At 46.6% G+C, this 14,063-nt stretch overlaps 1 protein-coding gene across 1 annotated transcript; it reads right to left on the bottom strand.

The window, feature by feature from the left end:
• Positions 1-709: 709 nt before the first annotated feature.
• On the bottom strand, positions 710-12,482 carry CPLX3 (complexin 3). Its single transcript, XM_081209411.1, has 3 exons — positions 11,830-12,482; positions 7,218-7,305; positions 710-2,059 (listed from the first exon to the last, which is right to left on the bottom strand). Exons 1-3 carry the CDS (start codon positions 11,988-11,990, stop codon positions 1,835-1,837), a joined length of 474 nt encoding a protein of 157 aa, XP_081065537.1. The 5' UTR covers positions 11,991-12,482; the 3' UTR covers positions 710-1,834.
• Between the last annotated feature and the right edge of the window lie 1,581 nt (positions 12,483-14,063).

Below are 14,063 nucleotides of genomic sequence, written 5' to 3'. Positions count from 1 at the left end.
CTTGGGACCCTTCCAAGGCCACACAACTCGCGGGCTGGGCTGGGTCCCTGCCTTTTTGCCAAGCCGACATATGTCCTTGAACACTGACCGTGCCTCTTCCTTGTCTGGATGAAGGATTGAGAGGGGGCACAGCTTGCTCTAAAAGGTAAAGGGACCCCTGACCATTAAGTCCAGTCCTGACCGACTCTGGGGTTGCGGCGCTCATCTCGCTCTATGGGCCGAGGGAACCGGCGTTTGTCTGCAGACAGCTTCCGGGTCATGTGGCCAGCATGACTAAGCCACTTCTGGCGAACCAGAGCAGTGCACGGAGACGCCGTTTCCCTTCCCGCCGGAGCGGTACCTATTTATCTACTTGCACTTTTATGTGCTTTCGAACTGCTAGGTTGGCAGGAGCTGGGACCGAGCAAAGGGAGCTCACCCCGTCGCAGGGGTTCGAACCGCCAACCTTCTGATCAGCAAGTCCTAGGCTCTGTGGTTTAAGCCACAGCGCCACCCACGTCCCTTACAGCTTGCTCTACAAAGGTAAAATTTCTGGCCCACCCACTTTTGCCTCTGGCCCCACCCACCACCGGCATGTGGCCTGCAGACAGTTGCTCAGAAGGGAAGGCAGCCCTTGAGTGGTAAATGGCTCCACATTCCTGGCATGCAGAATTGGGGAGCCATGGCAGGCCATCCAATCTTTTGTGTACAAAATGGCAAGACAAAGAAATGCATAGAGAACTCTTGTCATTTATTCCACCAGTTTTCAACAGTACCACGGGAAGAGGGTGTCACGGCAGGTAGAGGCTCATACAGGAGCACTGCATTGTCACGGCACAACATACAGACTGACTGCCACATTCATGACACGGAGGTGAATGTCCCCCTTCTCCTCTTGTTGGAAGCAAGGACGGTGAGAGGTCCCACGACAACATAGCACTACACAAGGAGTTGAAACAAGTCACACTCACAGGGCAGCCATTTCCTTCAGTGGATTGAGCACCAACCAGTTTAGCTTCCATACTTGTCACACTGTACGGCCAAGAACTGGGCTACACTGGGGCCTCAGTTTTCCCCACCTGTAAAATGGGGGCACAACTCTGCTTTTGTTTGCAAAGCATCTGTGGTGCTGTTAAGTGCAAAGTATTGTCATTGTTGGATCCGTATTGCTATGGTTTCGTGTCGGAGGAAGGGATGGGAAGGAGGGTCTACCCCTCCATGCCTTGTCCCTGGAAGACACAAAGGAGGCAAGGGCGTCATTTTGATTGGTGACAAGTTCTGTTCCTTGAAGCCGAAAGGAACGGAAACATCCACCTGCAGCCAAGCCCTTGCTTCACATCTCCTTCATTTGAACTTGAGCGAAGGCCAAAAAATGGTTCTTCTACGTAAGGTAGAGGGTTTTGTGGGGGCAGTTTGCCCACATTCAGGCCCATAGTCCTGAAACGGCAAATGGCTCTCTTCCTGCTCTGCTGAAAGGGCTTGTGTCAGCCCTGGGGAAAGATGGGGGGGGGAGAGAGGGGGGCAGCACTTGGGCATCACCCTGCTGTGTGGGGAGGAGGATGAGGAGAGTCTTGTTCTAGAACCTGAGACTTCCAGACACACCTCACATTCACTTATGGGGCAGGAAGGACTGAGACATCTTTCACAGGGAAGAGACGGTGGTTTAGAAAAAGGGTATCCAGCCCACACACACCTAGGTGGGGAAGACAAACTTGACAGGAGCCTGCTGGATATTTTTAATAAACCACCCGCACCCTTGCGCTCCCCTTTTGTGCCCACAGCCCACCCCACAATGGGACACACTTTACAACTTGGGAGGGGGAGGGGTTTATTCTGCTGATGAGCAACAGCTGGGTCACATGACGGCACACTTCTCGGCGGACTGCTTGAGGTCGTCCAGCGTGGCCTGGGCCTTGTCCTTCAGGGAATCCAGGTCCAGGTTCTGGATGCTGGTCAGCTGTCCGATAACAGAGTCCTTTTCCTCCTCCTCTTCGTTGTCCTGCTCAATCATCTTGGCCAGCTCTTTGGGGAGCTCCACATCGCCCCCGACCAGCTGGATCTGGTTGTCATCTGTTTCATTCTAAAGGGGATGGTGGTGATTAGAGAAGAGAGGGAGAGATTAGGCTCAGGGGTCATAATAGTCCATAATGGTCTAGGGCCCGAGCCCAGCCACACCGGAGGTCCAATGCAATGGCCGCTCAATGCCAAGTTGCTGAGGGAAATAGCAACTGCGTTTTCTGTTGCTATGGTGACAGTGGGACGAAACTGCAAAGCCAGCAGCAGGTAGCAATGGGAGGGTGAACGTATCTCCTGGCTCACCTCCACACAGGAAGACATGGGAAAGGCAGGACAAGAAGGTGAGTACTGCCAGGTTTGCTGGCAGGTATTTAAAGCCCAGCAAGCCTTGGTGCCCTCAAGAGGTTGAAGCACAGAGAGTGGGAAGGAAGAACAGGGTAAATTGACCCCATTCTCCCTGGGGGTTGGGGAAGCAACTGCTGTGTCCTGGAGCTGGCGGTCATGACAGGTGGCCTTAAGAGTGGGAAGATCTGAATGATGCTGGAGTTGGAGAAAAGATGTTTCCATTCAGTCCTGTTTTAATCTCTCATGCCTGACTGACTCCATCAGAACATAAATGGATGTGATGATCACACTCTGGAAGTTAAGAGCATGAAAACGGGCTTTGATGAAGTGGAACAAGACGCTGATGTGTTGGAGGAGCCTGGGACAGATTGAAGTAGAGTGGCATTGGGCAATTGTGTTGGAAGATTTATGGTTGGTGATGGGAATCAGCCATGGACCAAAACATAGGAGGAAGGCAGTGTGTGTGTGTGTGAGAGAGAGAGGGGGGGGGATGGCTGGCTGGTTGGTTGAACAGATGCCAGTGTGTTTGGTGGCTAAAAAGGGTTGGAGTTAGATCAGTGAAACTCAAGTTCAATTCCCACTCAGCTATGAAGATGGCCTTGGGCCAGTCACCATCTCTTGTTCTAGCCAACCACATAAGGCTGTTGTGGTGATGAAATGGAGATGGGAGAAGATCTGTGCGTGGAGGAGAGTTGGGATAAAAAATATAACAAATAAATTCTCAACCACAAACTCATTGGGAAAACCAGAATCATTTGGTGTCCTCTCATCTGTAAAAAGAAAGAGAGAATTATGACAGTCAAGAGCATTTTAATATTGATATAAAAGATATTGAACAGTATGCTAGATTACTTCATTGGAGACCATATGGGTAACACAGAGAGCAATGAAGATAACTTAGAAAACTTAGCAATAGCGCTTAAAAAGAAAGATGCAATTCTCAATTTTTGTGCAACCAATATCGCTATGCTGTAAAGCAAATAATTATTTTTTAAAAGCTAAAATTTCAGTGAACAACCAAACAGTTCTCTCTAGCTTTAACATTCACTCCTTCAGCACTGGCAAATGCCACTTGTCTGAGGGCCAGAATGCTCTCATTCTGCTCTGCTTCTCACAGCACCGGTTGCTTGAGATGTCAATGCAGCAAACCATAATGATTTTGGTGCGCTAGAAGTGGCCCTTTTCTTTGAAGGATCATCTCGACAAACAACTATGACGTGCAAAACCAGAGCGAAATGAACATGAAGAAGGATGCAGGTTTTGGACAGATGGGGGCGTCAGGTGCTAGTGTGGAGGGAGGACCCAAAATTCAGTGGTATAAGAGTGACATCGTGTTAAAATAAGATGCCTTTATTGCCGAGATCTTTGTGTGGCTTGAATTAGATGCCCCTGGACCACGACCACCTGAGAGCATCAGAGTTATCTTTGCCCATCTTTCACTGCCTGAAAGAGCAAAGACAACCAGGTGGCTAGAGGCTAGTAAGAGACCCATGAAAAGGATAACCAGGGGAACAACACCTAGGCAGCCCATGACCATGTGGGATTTTTTCAGAGTGCTGGAGATGGGCATGCTCTAACCCTCTTGATAGAGCTCCGCTTTTGCCTGGTGTTTAGAAAAACAAGAATATTAGATTACAATCTCAACATTAGAGCAGCTATTGTAACATTTATGGAAAGATTCCAGAATGAATATTTCCATGCTTTACTACAAAATCTGTATTATTATTATTATTATTATTATTATTATTATTATTATTATTATTATTATTATCTTTAAAGATTTTTTTCAGCTCTCTTTCTATTCTGCAGTTGCTCAAGTATTTAAAAATATACAACCATGCAAAACACACACACAGGCCCCAAATGAACTTGTAGCTTTAAGCCTGATGGAAGCTAACTGGACTAAACCAGCTTAAAGCGAAATGATCATCTGTCTAGGCATTTTTACATGCAAGACCTCTAGAATTGGGATGATGTCATTCCTGGATCTAAGATATGGAACTGGGCAGATCTGAGTCTGGAGAACACCTGGATGGTCTACTCCCACCTAGGCCTCCACGATGGTAGATTGGCAGAATATATGCATATAGGTCATATGTATCATCACACTATTAGATTTCTAAGATCAGAAATAAGTATTAAAAATAAGAAGCAAAAACATATATCTCATTAAAACTATGAAGAAATGTTTTATAAAAAATGCAGTTTAAATATAATAATAATGGAGCCTTTCAAGATTCTCTGTCTGGATCTGGGGATTTCCCTGCCCCCCCAACCAAACCCCCTTCTCAGCAACTCTCTGTAGTGGCTCTGCTTTGCGCCCTCCTTCATTGCTGTATTGCCTAACTAGAATGTGTCTTTGAACTCTGATGATGCCTTTTGATTCCCTGGATGAGTGGATGAAGGACCCATCTGTACAGGGATGTATGAGTGTGTGCAAAAACTAATACAGTGGCAAAATTCACATTCATTGTTCCACCTACTTTTGCCGCTGGCCCCGCCCACCACTGGAATGTGGCCCCCAGAAAATTGCCCAGAAAGGGATGCAGCCCCCGGGCTGAACAAAGCCTTCCACCCCCGTCCTGGCCTTGGGGCACAATCCAACAGGTGTTTATCATGACAAAGTCCCACTGAAGGCAATGGGATGGAATTCAGTTGTACCTATTTTAAGTCCCACTGATTTCAATAGATCTTAACTGATACAAAATTTTGTTGGATTAACCTGTTTATGTCTGGTCTTACAGCCAACTAACCCAGTAAACCAGCTGTTTCGATGGCATGTAATGATACATTTAAAGTCCAGCGTCACTGAGCTATTTCATGGCACAGAAATGAAAGCAGACAAATGGCGAGGAATTGAACACCTTTTTCCCCCCTAAGGTGTTTTATCCATAAGAATGTCTTATTATGTACTACAACAGTCTGCAGTCTGAACTTCCTATAACTTGATTATCATCTATATTTCATGTATTACATTTCTATCCTGGCACACTTCTGCCAGGGAACTCAAGACCTGGAATGCCCAAAAGGCCTCCCATCCGGACGCTGACCAGATCCAGTCCAGCTTAGATTTAGCAAGTTTGTTGTATCAGGTACCTTTAGACCATGCCCAAATTGTTCCCAGATTCCCAACACCTTCTTGCTCAGCACATAGCTTCTGGAGAAGTCTAAATGAGTTTATACACCTCTACATCCCCAAATCAGCTTCAGACCACCTCAAATCCTATTTAAGTTTATTTCCATGCACAGCCAAGTGCTTAAAGCCCTAAATGACCCAGGCTGCCTCCTTCTCAACAGACCTTCTTGAGGGTCAAGACTGGCAGAGGTGGCCTTTTTGGTAATTCCACTGCCCTCAGGTCACTGTCTGGGACAGGTGTGTTTTCAGGATCTATCCCATTCCTGTGACTGTAATTTGTTTTTAATTCTGAATTTTAAATTGCAACAACAACAACAATTTATTACTTATACCCCATCCATCTGGCTGGGCCTTCTCAACCACTCTGAGCGGCTTCCAACAGGATATTAAAAACACAATAAAAGATCAAACATTAAAAACTTCTCTAAACAGGGCTGCCTTCAGATGTCTTCTAAAAATCAGATTGTTGTTTATTTCCTTGACATCTGGTGGCAGGGTGTTCCGCAGGGCAGGCACCACCACCGAGAAGGCCCTCTGCCTGGTTCCCTGTAACCTTACTTCTCACAGTGAGGGAACCGCCAGAAGGCCCTCAGAGCTGGAAATCAGTGTTCGGGCTGAAGTGGAGATGAGCCTTCAGGTCTACTGGGCCGAGGCCGTAACCCACCCTGGGACCGGAAGGGCTGCTACTACTCTGAAGTGTCGGTCCAGAGAAGTTTTATCTGAAATGCATTGCACAGGAAATAAGCTTTGGGCTGGAGACAAAGGTATGGAAGGTCTGCCTTAGTCATGCTCATTCATTTCAATAGTTCTGCTCTGTGTAAAACTTAGTTGACTATCACCCACAATTTGGAGTGGCCCAGACCTTGACCCTAGATCCAGAGATGTGTCAACTTCAGTTTCATATTCAGATGGCTCATGTAGTTCTGTGCCAAAGAAGAAACATGGGACAGCTACCCTTAAACCAGGCCAGGTAACTTGCCCATCTTACCTAGATCCATCTAACAGCAGCTCTAAAAAGTCTTAGGCTTAGAAGGGGCTTTTCCTTCACTTGAACCTTGATCTTTTTAATGGAAGATGTCAGGGATGGAGCCTGGACTCACCACCTGCTGATCTACTCTGCGTCCTCAACAAGGAACTGCTGACTGGTTCCAGCCTCATTTTGGAGTGAACTTAAAAAGAGGGCCACGTTCTCCCATTAGCCATTTCCAAGCGCAGGATGTCTCTGGCATTTTATCAGCACCAGCCACTCTGTGCATGGTGGCTCGTGACTCGTAAGGTCAACATATTGACTTCCACCCTTCTCTTCAGTCCTAATGCTCTGCCTCCATCAACAGTATGGGCGGCGAAGAGCCCCTCCAGATGTTGTTGGACTGTCCTGGATAGTAGAGCCAATGGCCATTGATAATGGGAGCTGTAGCAACATCTGGAGAGCCACAACTTCCCCACCCCTGCCCTACAGGAAAGAACAAAGAAGCTGTGACCCTCAAGATATTGCTGGGCTCCAGTCCCCATCACCCTTGCCCATTGGTCAAGCAGGCTGGAGGCAATGGAAGCTGAAGTTTCAGCACCATCTGGGCGGTCATGGTTTCCCCACCCTGGCATCAAAGGTTCTGGTTATTTCTTCCTCCACCTCCTCTGGTATCTGGCTGTTGTTCAACCCTAATACAACCAGCAATATCCCTGTGGAAATCTGCCCAGGTTCCCTTCATCCTCCTCCTGCAGCAAACGCCTGATGGCTTACCTTAGGAAGCCTGTATTTATCCCGAAAGTGGGTCCGCAGGGTGGCTCGTTCTGCTTTGCGCTGTGCAAACTGGGCATCCCGCTCCATTCTGCAAACAACATTGGGAGAAGATGTTGTCGATTAGCTGCAATGTGTGTGCCCCACTTGGCATGGCAAGCAAATGTCTTGGTCACTAGGGCAGAGGAAGCCTGAGAAATTTCCCGGTACAGGCCATTAATCTCTGCTCCAAACCTAAGCATTCCACACAGCTGATATGATGCTAGTCAGAGTGCATCCACAAGATCACACACTGTTTAATCTTGCCTAATTAACTTGGAATAATTGCCAGTGCCCTTTCTCCACTCATACTCAGTAATGCTGCAGATAACATGCACATCACACACACAAAGAGAGAGAGAGATTTTTTTTTTTTACACAGCCTTGCATGTAGAACAACTCATTCTATTATTTTATGTATTCATCCCCAACAGAAAGGGCCATAGCTCAGTGGCAGATCACCTGCCTTGCATGCAAATGATCCCAGGGTCTTTGTGGCACCTCCAGTTAGGACAGGGAGACTCGCTGCCTGGAACCCTGGTAAGCCACTACCGGTCATTGTGGGCAGTATTGGGCCAGATGGACCAAGGGTCTAATTCACTGTAAAACTTCTTCTCATGTTCCTGTGTAAGTCGTAGTTGTTAAGCGCCATCCACACAACACTAAATCTCAGCCTCAACATTATACAATCCAGAACACTGACCACCTCAGGGTTTTACACTTACAATGGCTAATTCACACTGGGATGTCCATACTGGGACATGCTGGAGGTGTGGGGAGAAAAATCCCCATTTTTATCATTTTTAGAAAACCATGATGGAGAATAACAAGCTATGTGGTATGGAATTAATTCAGATTGGAAGAAATTAATATTAATAAATCCTGGGTTATGGTCTCAGGGTGCTCATTTAACCAAATGACTGGAGTGTAGGATAGCTGTGAGAGTTCTTTCACCCCAGGTATTCCCATCCCCGAATGAATCAAAGCCAGCCCATAATATCTAAGAACATAAGAGCCCTGAGGCTGGATAAGACCGAATGCCCATGATGTCAAAAATTCTGCTTCCACAGTGACCAACCAGATGCCTATGGGAAGCCCACAAGCAAGACATTGGCCCAAATAATATGGCCATAATGACTTATAGCCATAAACAGCCATTCACCTCCTCCTTATCTCCCTTCTATGACCACAGTAACATGGACAGGAGGGTTGTGTAGTTGGATAAGGATGGAGAAGCTTAACATTGGCCACAAGTAGACTCTTGTTTGCTAACTTCTAAGGCAGGTTTCCCCATTTGGCCAGTGAGGCCATTTCCATCAAGCCATGCCCACCTGCCCTACACCTGATGTCATATATGATGGCAGGTGTGGGGCAGATGAGGGTGGGGCCTGGACAAAACCCCCTTGTGCAACCCTTCCTGAGTGCCTGACAACCAGCTGGTGCCCAGGTGTGCAAAGGTGTCTTGCAGGTCTTGTGCGTAACTCACAGCAGCACAGTTCTCGGGAGAGTTTTACTTCCACTAAAACCAATGGGACGACTGAATACATTTCCTCTCACCAGGTGCTTTGGCTAAGTTCATTTGCAGCTCTGGAAATATCTAGTACTTCTGGCTGATTTTGGTACAGCTTCTGGGAGTCAGTGGAGACAGTATTGGTCTTCATGATGGGGAGATCAAGTGATACTGAGCAAAACAGAAGCATGATGTTGTATTGGGCTGGGGAACTTGCGCCCCCCCCCCCCGATGTTGCCTGGTTATTACTTTCATCATCCTCAAACCATGGTCCATACTGCCTGGGGTTGATGGGAGTTGGAGTCCAGCAACATCTGCTGGGCCACAGGTTCTAAGCCTTAAGTTAAATGGACTATATGAACAAAGAATGGAGGAAAAGAAGAATTATTATTGCACTTTTTGACACCTCATTTGTTCCTCAGCTAAAAACGACCATTTCCAACCAGTTTCATCATTTTTGTGATTGTGAGCTCACTTTGCATATGAGTAGGGTATATATATATATATATATATATATATATATATATATATATATATGGAAACATTATGATCAAAATTGAATATCTCCAATGCCTTTCAGCAACCAGATCTCTGAGCCAGCCCAGCCAATTAAAAAAACAAACTAGGAATTTGCTCATGAATGACTTTTCTAACTTTTTATGGTTTTATGTTCTAATTGTTGTAAACTCCTCTGATATATATATTTATGATACAGTGGTATGCAGTTTTAAAAAATAAGTAAATAAACAATTCAAGAGTAACTTTCCTGGATCACTAATGACATAATGCTTCTATCAATGTGTCCCTAATATGCCTTGCAATGGTAGGTCTTCAGTATGATTTAGGTGTTTTATGCAATCCAGGAGTAGATCTAAGTTCCCCAGAAGACCTGTGCTTGACAGTTCTGTGGAGCTTCCACCCAGACAAGTGTGCGTAGGATTGCCACCTAAGTGATGGTGCTGATGTGATCTGTTCTCCAGAACATAAATTGCAGCATAGAATGTTTCTTTTTCTTTTCTTTTTTTAAAAAGTAGGCTACTTTGTCCTCTTTCCAAAGAGGATTGTAGTGATGTAGACAAGGGTACAGCGGGGTAATTAATGGCTTTTGTTTTGCTCTGGCAAGCGAATGAGGTGATACTGAGACTTTCAAATTTGTTTGTGGCAGATTAGCAAGGCAGAAGGAAGAGAAGGAAGAAAGTAATTGAGGAGTCTGGATACTTCTTTCCTTTTCCTCCTTTGAGTTCCTACTAGACACAAGCAATTTAAATGGCAATACTTCTTTGCAAGATTTCTTTTTCATTTATAATTAAATGCTAAAGGTTATGTTTGAACTGGAAGGAAATATTTTATTAAAGCTCATTGTGTTTACCAGTCGAATTTATCCTGTGACTGCTGGCAGACTATAACAAACTGGATATAGTGCTATTTCTGCACTGCTGCTCTTTGGAAGGTGTAAGGACATATGTGCATATATGAATCAATACAGCTGCCTGTGCGTTTGGAAAAAAAATCCTCAGGGGTGGAGTGACTACAGGGGCTGCCACAATCAGTTCTTGCACTTCAGAATTTTCTGGAATGCCACTTGATGCATTAAATGGACAGCAGGGAAAACTGCACAGCACAAGGCTTGGAAGCAAACTGCGGGTGGGAGGGACAGGTGAAGCGCAGTGAAATTATGCATGCAAACTACTACAGGAAGCAAACGGTTGCTGCGGGAGCAAAACGGCATTTAAAAAATGTGTGTAAATGCAGCCTTGAATACCCCTCCCCTTTTCAAAATCGGAAATGGTGAATAATCTAAACTCCAACTTCCGGGGGAGGCAGGGAGCTATAGTGAGATGTAGTTTTTCCTGAGAAAACAATCCCATCTCTTGAAGGCAAAAGCGGATTAAAAGATTAGGGGTTCATTAAAATGCATTACTAACATTCCCCGCCTTCCACAATAAATGTAAAGTCCTGGGTTCACTTCCTCTTTCCCTTCACCACTTATTTGGGAGGAACTAAGGCAGAGGATCTCTTTAACCCAGTTTGGGCTTAAATGGAAAGATCAGCTTCCACAGGGCGCCTTCTGTAGCCCAGATTCATAGGTTGACATCTAAAAAGGGGAGGATTTGGGTCTGAACTTTGCATAAAAACTGCTTAGAGCAAGGGATTTATTTTTGCACAGACACTGCTTAGCGCTATTTTAAATTTATTTTTAAAATTGCCCTATTTTTATTGTAGGCGTGGACTTTTTAACATCCTGCTAGAATCAATCCAGTGGAGCCAGCATGAGGTTTTCAAATGTCCTCTTTTGTACACCACTGTTTGATGCTCAAGGTACAATCCCAGGACAATACAAAAGCAGTTTCTTGGGAAATAAATTTTACTGTGTGTGTAGTATTGGATGTTGGTGGAGGGATCTTTATCATCTCTCTGTGTGAACTTGCATGCTCTTCCTAGATTCCCTTTAGCCCATTTCTCTCCTTCCTTAAAGATATAAACTGGTGCGATCAGTGAATAAGCTTAGATTTAGACCCACACTTGTATTGTTCTTCAGGTGTTGATTCACCGAACTTGCTCACAGCAGCCCAGACGTCTCGTGATTCTGAGACCCTGATTCTAGACCTGGGAATAATAGTCATTTACCTCAACAGGGTTGGTGGTGGGATGAGTCTGAGATGAGGCAAAGTTCAGAATCCCCTTCATCTCAGACTTGCTTGCCTTGAGTCTTCTGGCCAGGCTCTACATTGAAATGCATAATATGTCATGAGCTGCAATCAAATCACTCACATTTCCCTGGTTTGATCTTGATTTTGCTCAGGAATTTCCTTAAAAGGGGTTATCAAGCAGTTTCTTTCTCCATCTCCTCTCCTGCTAATCTACCATGCAAACTAAGACCATAAAAGACACGTACGGCTAAGGTTTCTAAAAGTTACATACAGAAAGAGTCATGTGATATTCTCCAGAGGGATAGCCATGGCTCTCATGAAGTGGGCTCTTCTCCAGGAACGCTTGTGCCAAGGCTCTTGGTTGCAATATAACTGGACAGACACAAAAAGGAGCCCTTCATCACCCGATACTTACTTTTCTTCCACTAGCTGCTTCTGGTACTCTTCGTATTCTTCCTTCGTCATCCCCTGGGCTTCAGCCGGGGACTTCTCCCCTTCTCCTTTCTCTTCTCCCCCCAGTCCGCCGGTGAGGTTCTTCAGTTGCCCACCAACCATGGACTTCACCATGAAAGCCATGACTAGCTGTGTTGAGGAGGGGAGGAAGAGTTAGGATCAAGGAAAGAAGAAAAGATGGGATAACGATGGGGACTTGAGCTTGGCCGGCTTGTCAAAGCTCAGCGACCAGGTTTGATCTAAATCAGCATCGTCTCCTGTTGGGGATCCCCGTTGCTCATTGGGAGATCTGGCTCTGCTGCAGAAGGAATGGTCCGGGATTCTGCTGGGCTTCAGCACCGGTGGGAGGCGGACAGTTCCGAAAGCTCCCAAGCAGTGCCGAACGAATCCGCTCCCTTCCTTCGGGCCACCGCGCGGCTTTTGCGTTCAGCACCACGGAACGCGGACAGCGACTGCTGCTTCGGAGCGTCTGCGCGCGCCTGTGGCTGACGGAGGCCTGTGGCCGCGAGGAGGGGGCGCCCCCTTGCGGTGGGCAGTAGCTCACTGTCCAGGGACCCTCACGCTCATCTGACCTCGCCTCCGACGGTGTGGCAGTTTGGCTTTGCTCGCCCACTCCGCCCTCCCTCTCGCGCTCCAGCACCGCCTTCTTTGCCTTCGTAAAAAAAGATGAAAGCTGTTGACTGGTGTGACGAACCTCGCGCATCTTCCAGAGTGGGTAGCTCTGTGTTAGTCTGTTGCAAGAAAACCACAACGTATCTCGTGGCAAAGACAGGTTTGTTGTGGAAGTAACTGGCACAGAGTACAACCCGCTTCGTTAGTTGCAAGAAGGGTTTATGCTCAGCTGATAGATAAGCTACACAGAGAGAAAGTGATGAGCTTAAAGGGGGAAATGGGAAAGAGGGGAACCAAAGGCAAGAGGTCACCTGCGACAAACCTGTAAGGTAAAGGGACCCCTGACCATTAGGTCCAGTCGTGGCCGACTCTGGGGTTGCGGCGCTCATCTCGCTTTATTGGCCGAGGGAGCCAGCGTACAGCTTCTGGGTCATGTGGCCAGCATGACTAAGCCCCATCTGGCGAACCAGAGCAGCACACGGAAACGCCATTTACCTTCCCGCCAGAGCGGTACCTATTTATCTACTTGCACTTTGACGTGCTTTTGAACTGCTAGATTGGCAGTAGCAGGGACCGAGCAACGGGAGCTCACCCTGTCGCAGGGATTCGAACTGCCAACCTTCTGATTGGCAACCTTCTGATTGGCAAGTCCTAGGCTCTGTGGTTTAACCCACAGCGCCACCTGCATCCCATGTGTAGCTTAAATGCATGCAAAAGAAGCACAGAGTGTGTGTGCAGGTGTGTATGTAATACAAACATGCATTTAAGCTGTACATAGGAGTGTCATAAGCTGTACATATTGCGAGATACCTCAATTTCCCAGCAGTGAGAGACTCCGGGGGCTTCAAGTACTTGGTTTCCTTGGAATGAAGGCCAGCAGAGACTGTGGGGTCTTTAGAATACAGTGGTATCTTAGGTTAAGTACTTAATTCGTTCTGGAGCCCTGTTCTTAACCTGAAACTGTTCTTAACCTGAGACACCACTTTAGCTAATGGGGCCTCCTGCTCCCACCGCGCCGCCGGAGCCCGATTTCTGTTCCCATCCTGAAGCAAAGTTCTTAACCCGAGGTACTATTTCTGGGTTAGCGGAGTCTGTAACCTGAAGCGTATGTAACCTGAGGTACCACTGTATATGGATACACATGTACACACAGAGGGAGCAGAGGCTGGAGGTGCTCACAGTGTTAAGACCCCGACACAGTTTACTTCCCCATTCTGTTTTGGGCGGTGGGGTGGCAAGCACAGAGCAATCAATGTTTCTCTCCCTCCAGCACTGAACTTCCAGCTCACTCTTCACTCAGCTCAGCCCATTGTTCTTCTACCTACCAGGTGAGAGAGGTGGGCCCATCACTTTTTTTCCTATGGCAACCTCTTTGGACTTCTAAATCACAGTACTTAAGTAGCTAGCAAATAGTCATTCCATTAACAAATGAACTGGATCAGGCATGCCCAAAGTCCATTTCAGGGGCCTAACCCAGCCCACCGGTCAGTTTAATCCAGCCCCTGTGGCATTTTATTTCCTGGGGTAAAATCCTAAAAAAAGCTCAGCAACTTCAACCCTAAAAAAAGCTCAACAACTACTTTG

Source organism: Podarcis bocagei, assembly GCF_964188305.1.
Source record: "Podarcis bocagei genome assembly, chromosome: 9".
Taxonomy (NCBI): domain Eukaryota; kingdom Metazoa; phylum Chordata; class Lepidosauria; order Squamata; family Lacertidae; genus Podarcis; species Podarcis bocagei.
The sequence above is the reverse complement of the archived record's forward strand: the minus strand, read 5'-3'. Positions and strand labels throughout refer to the sequence as shown.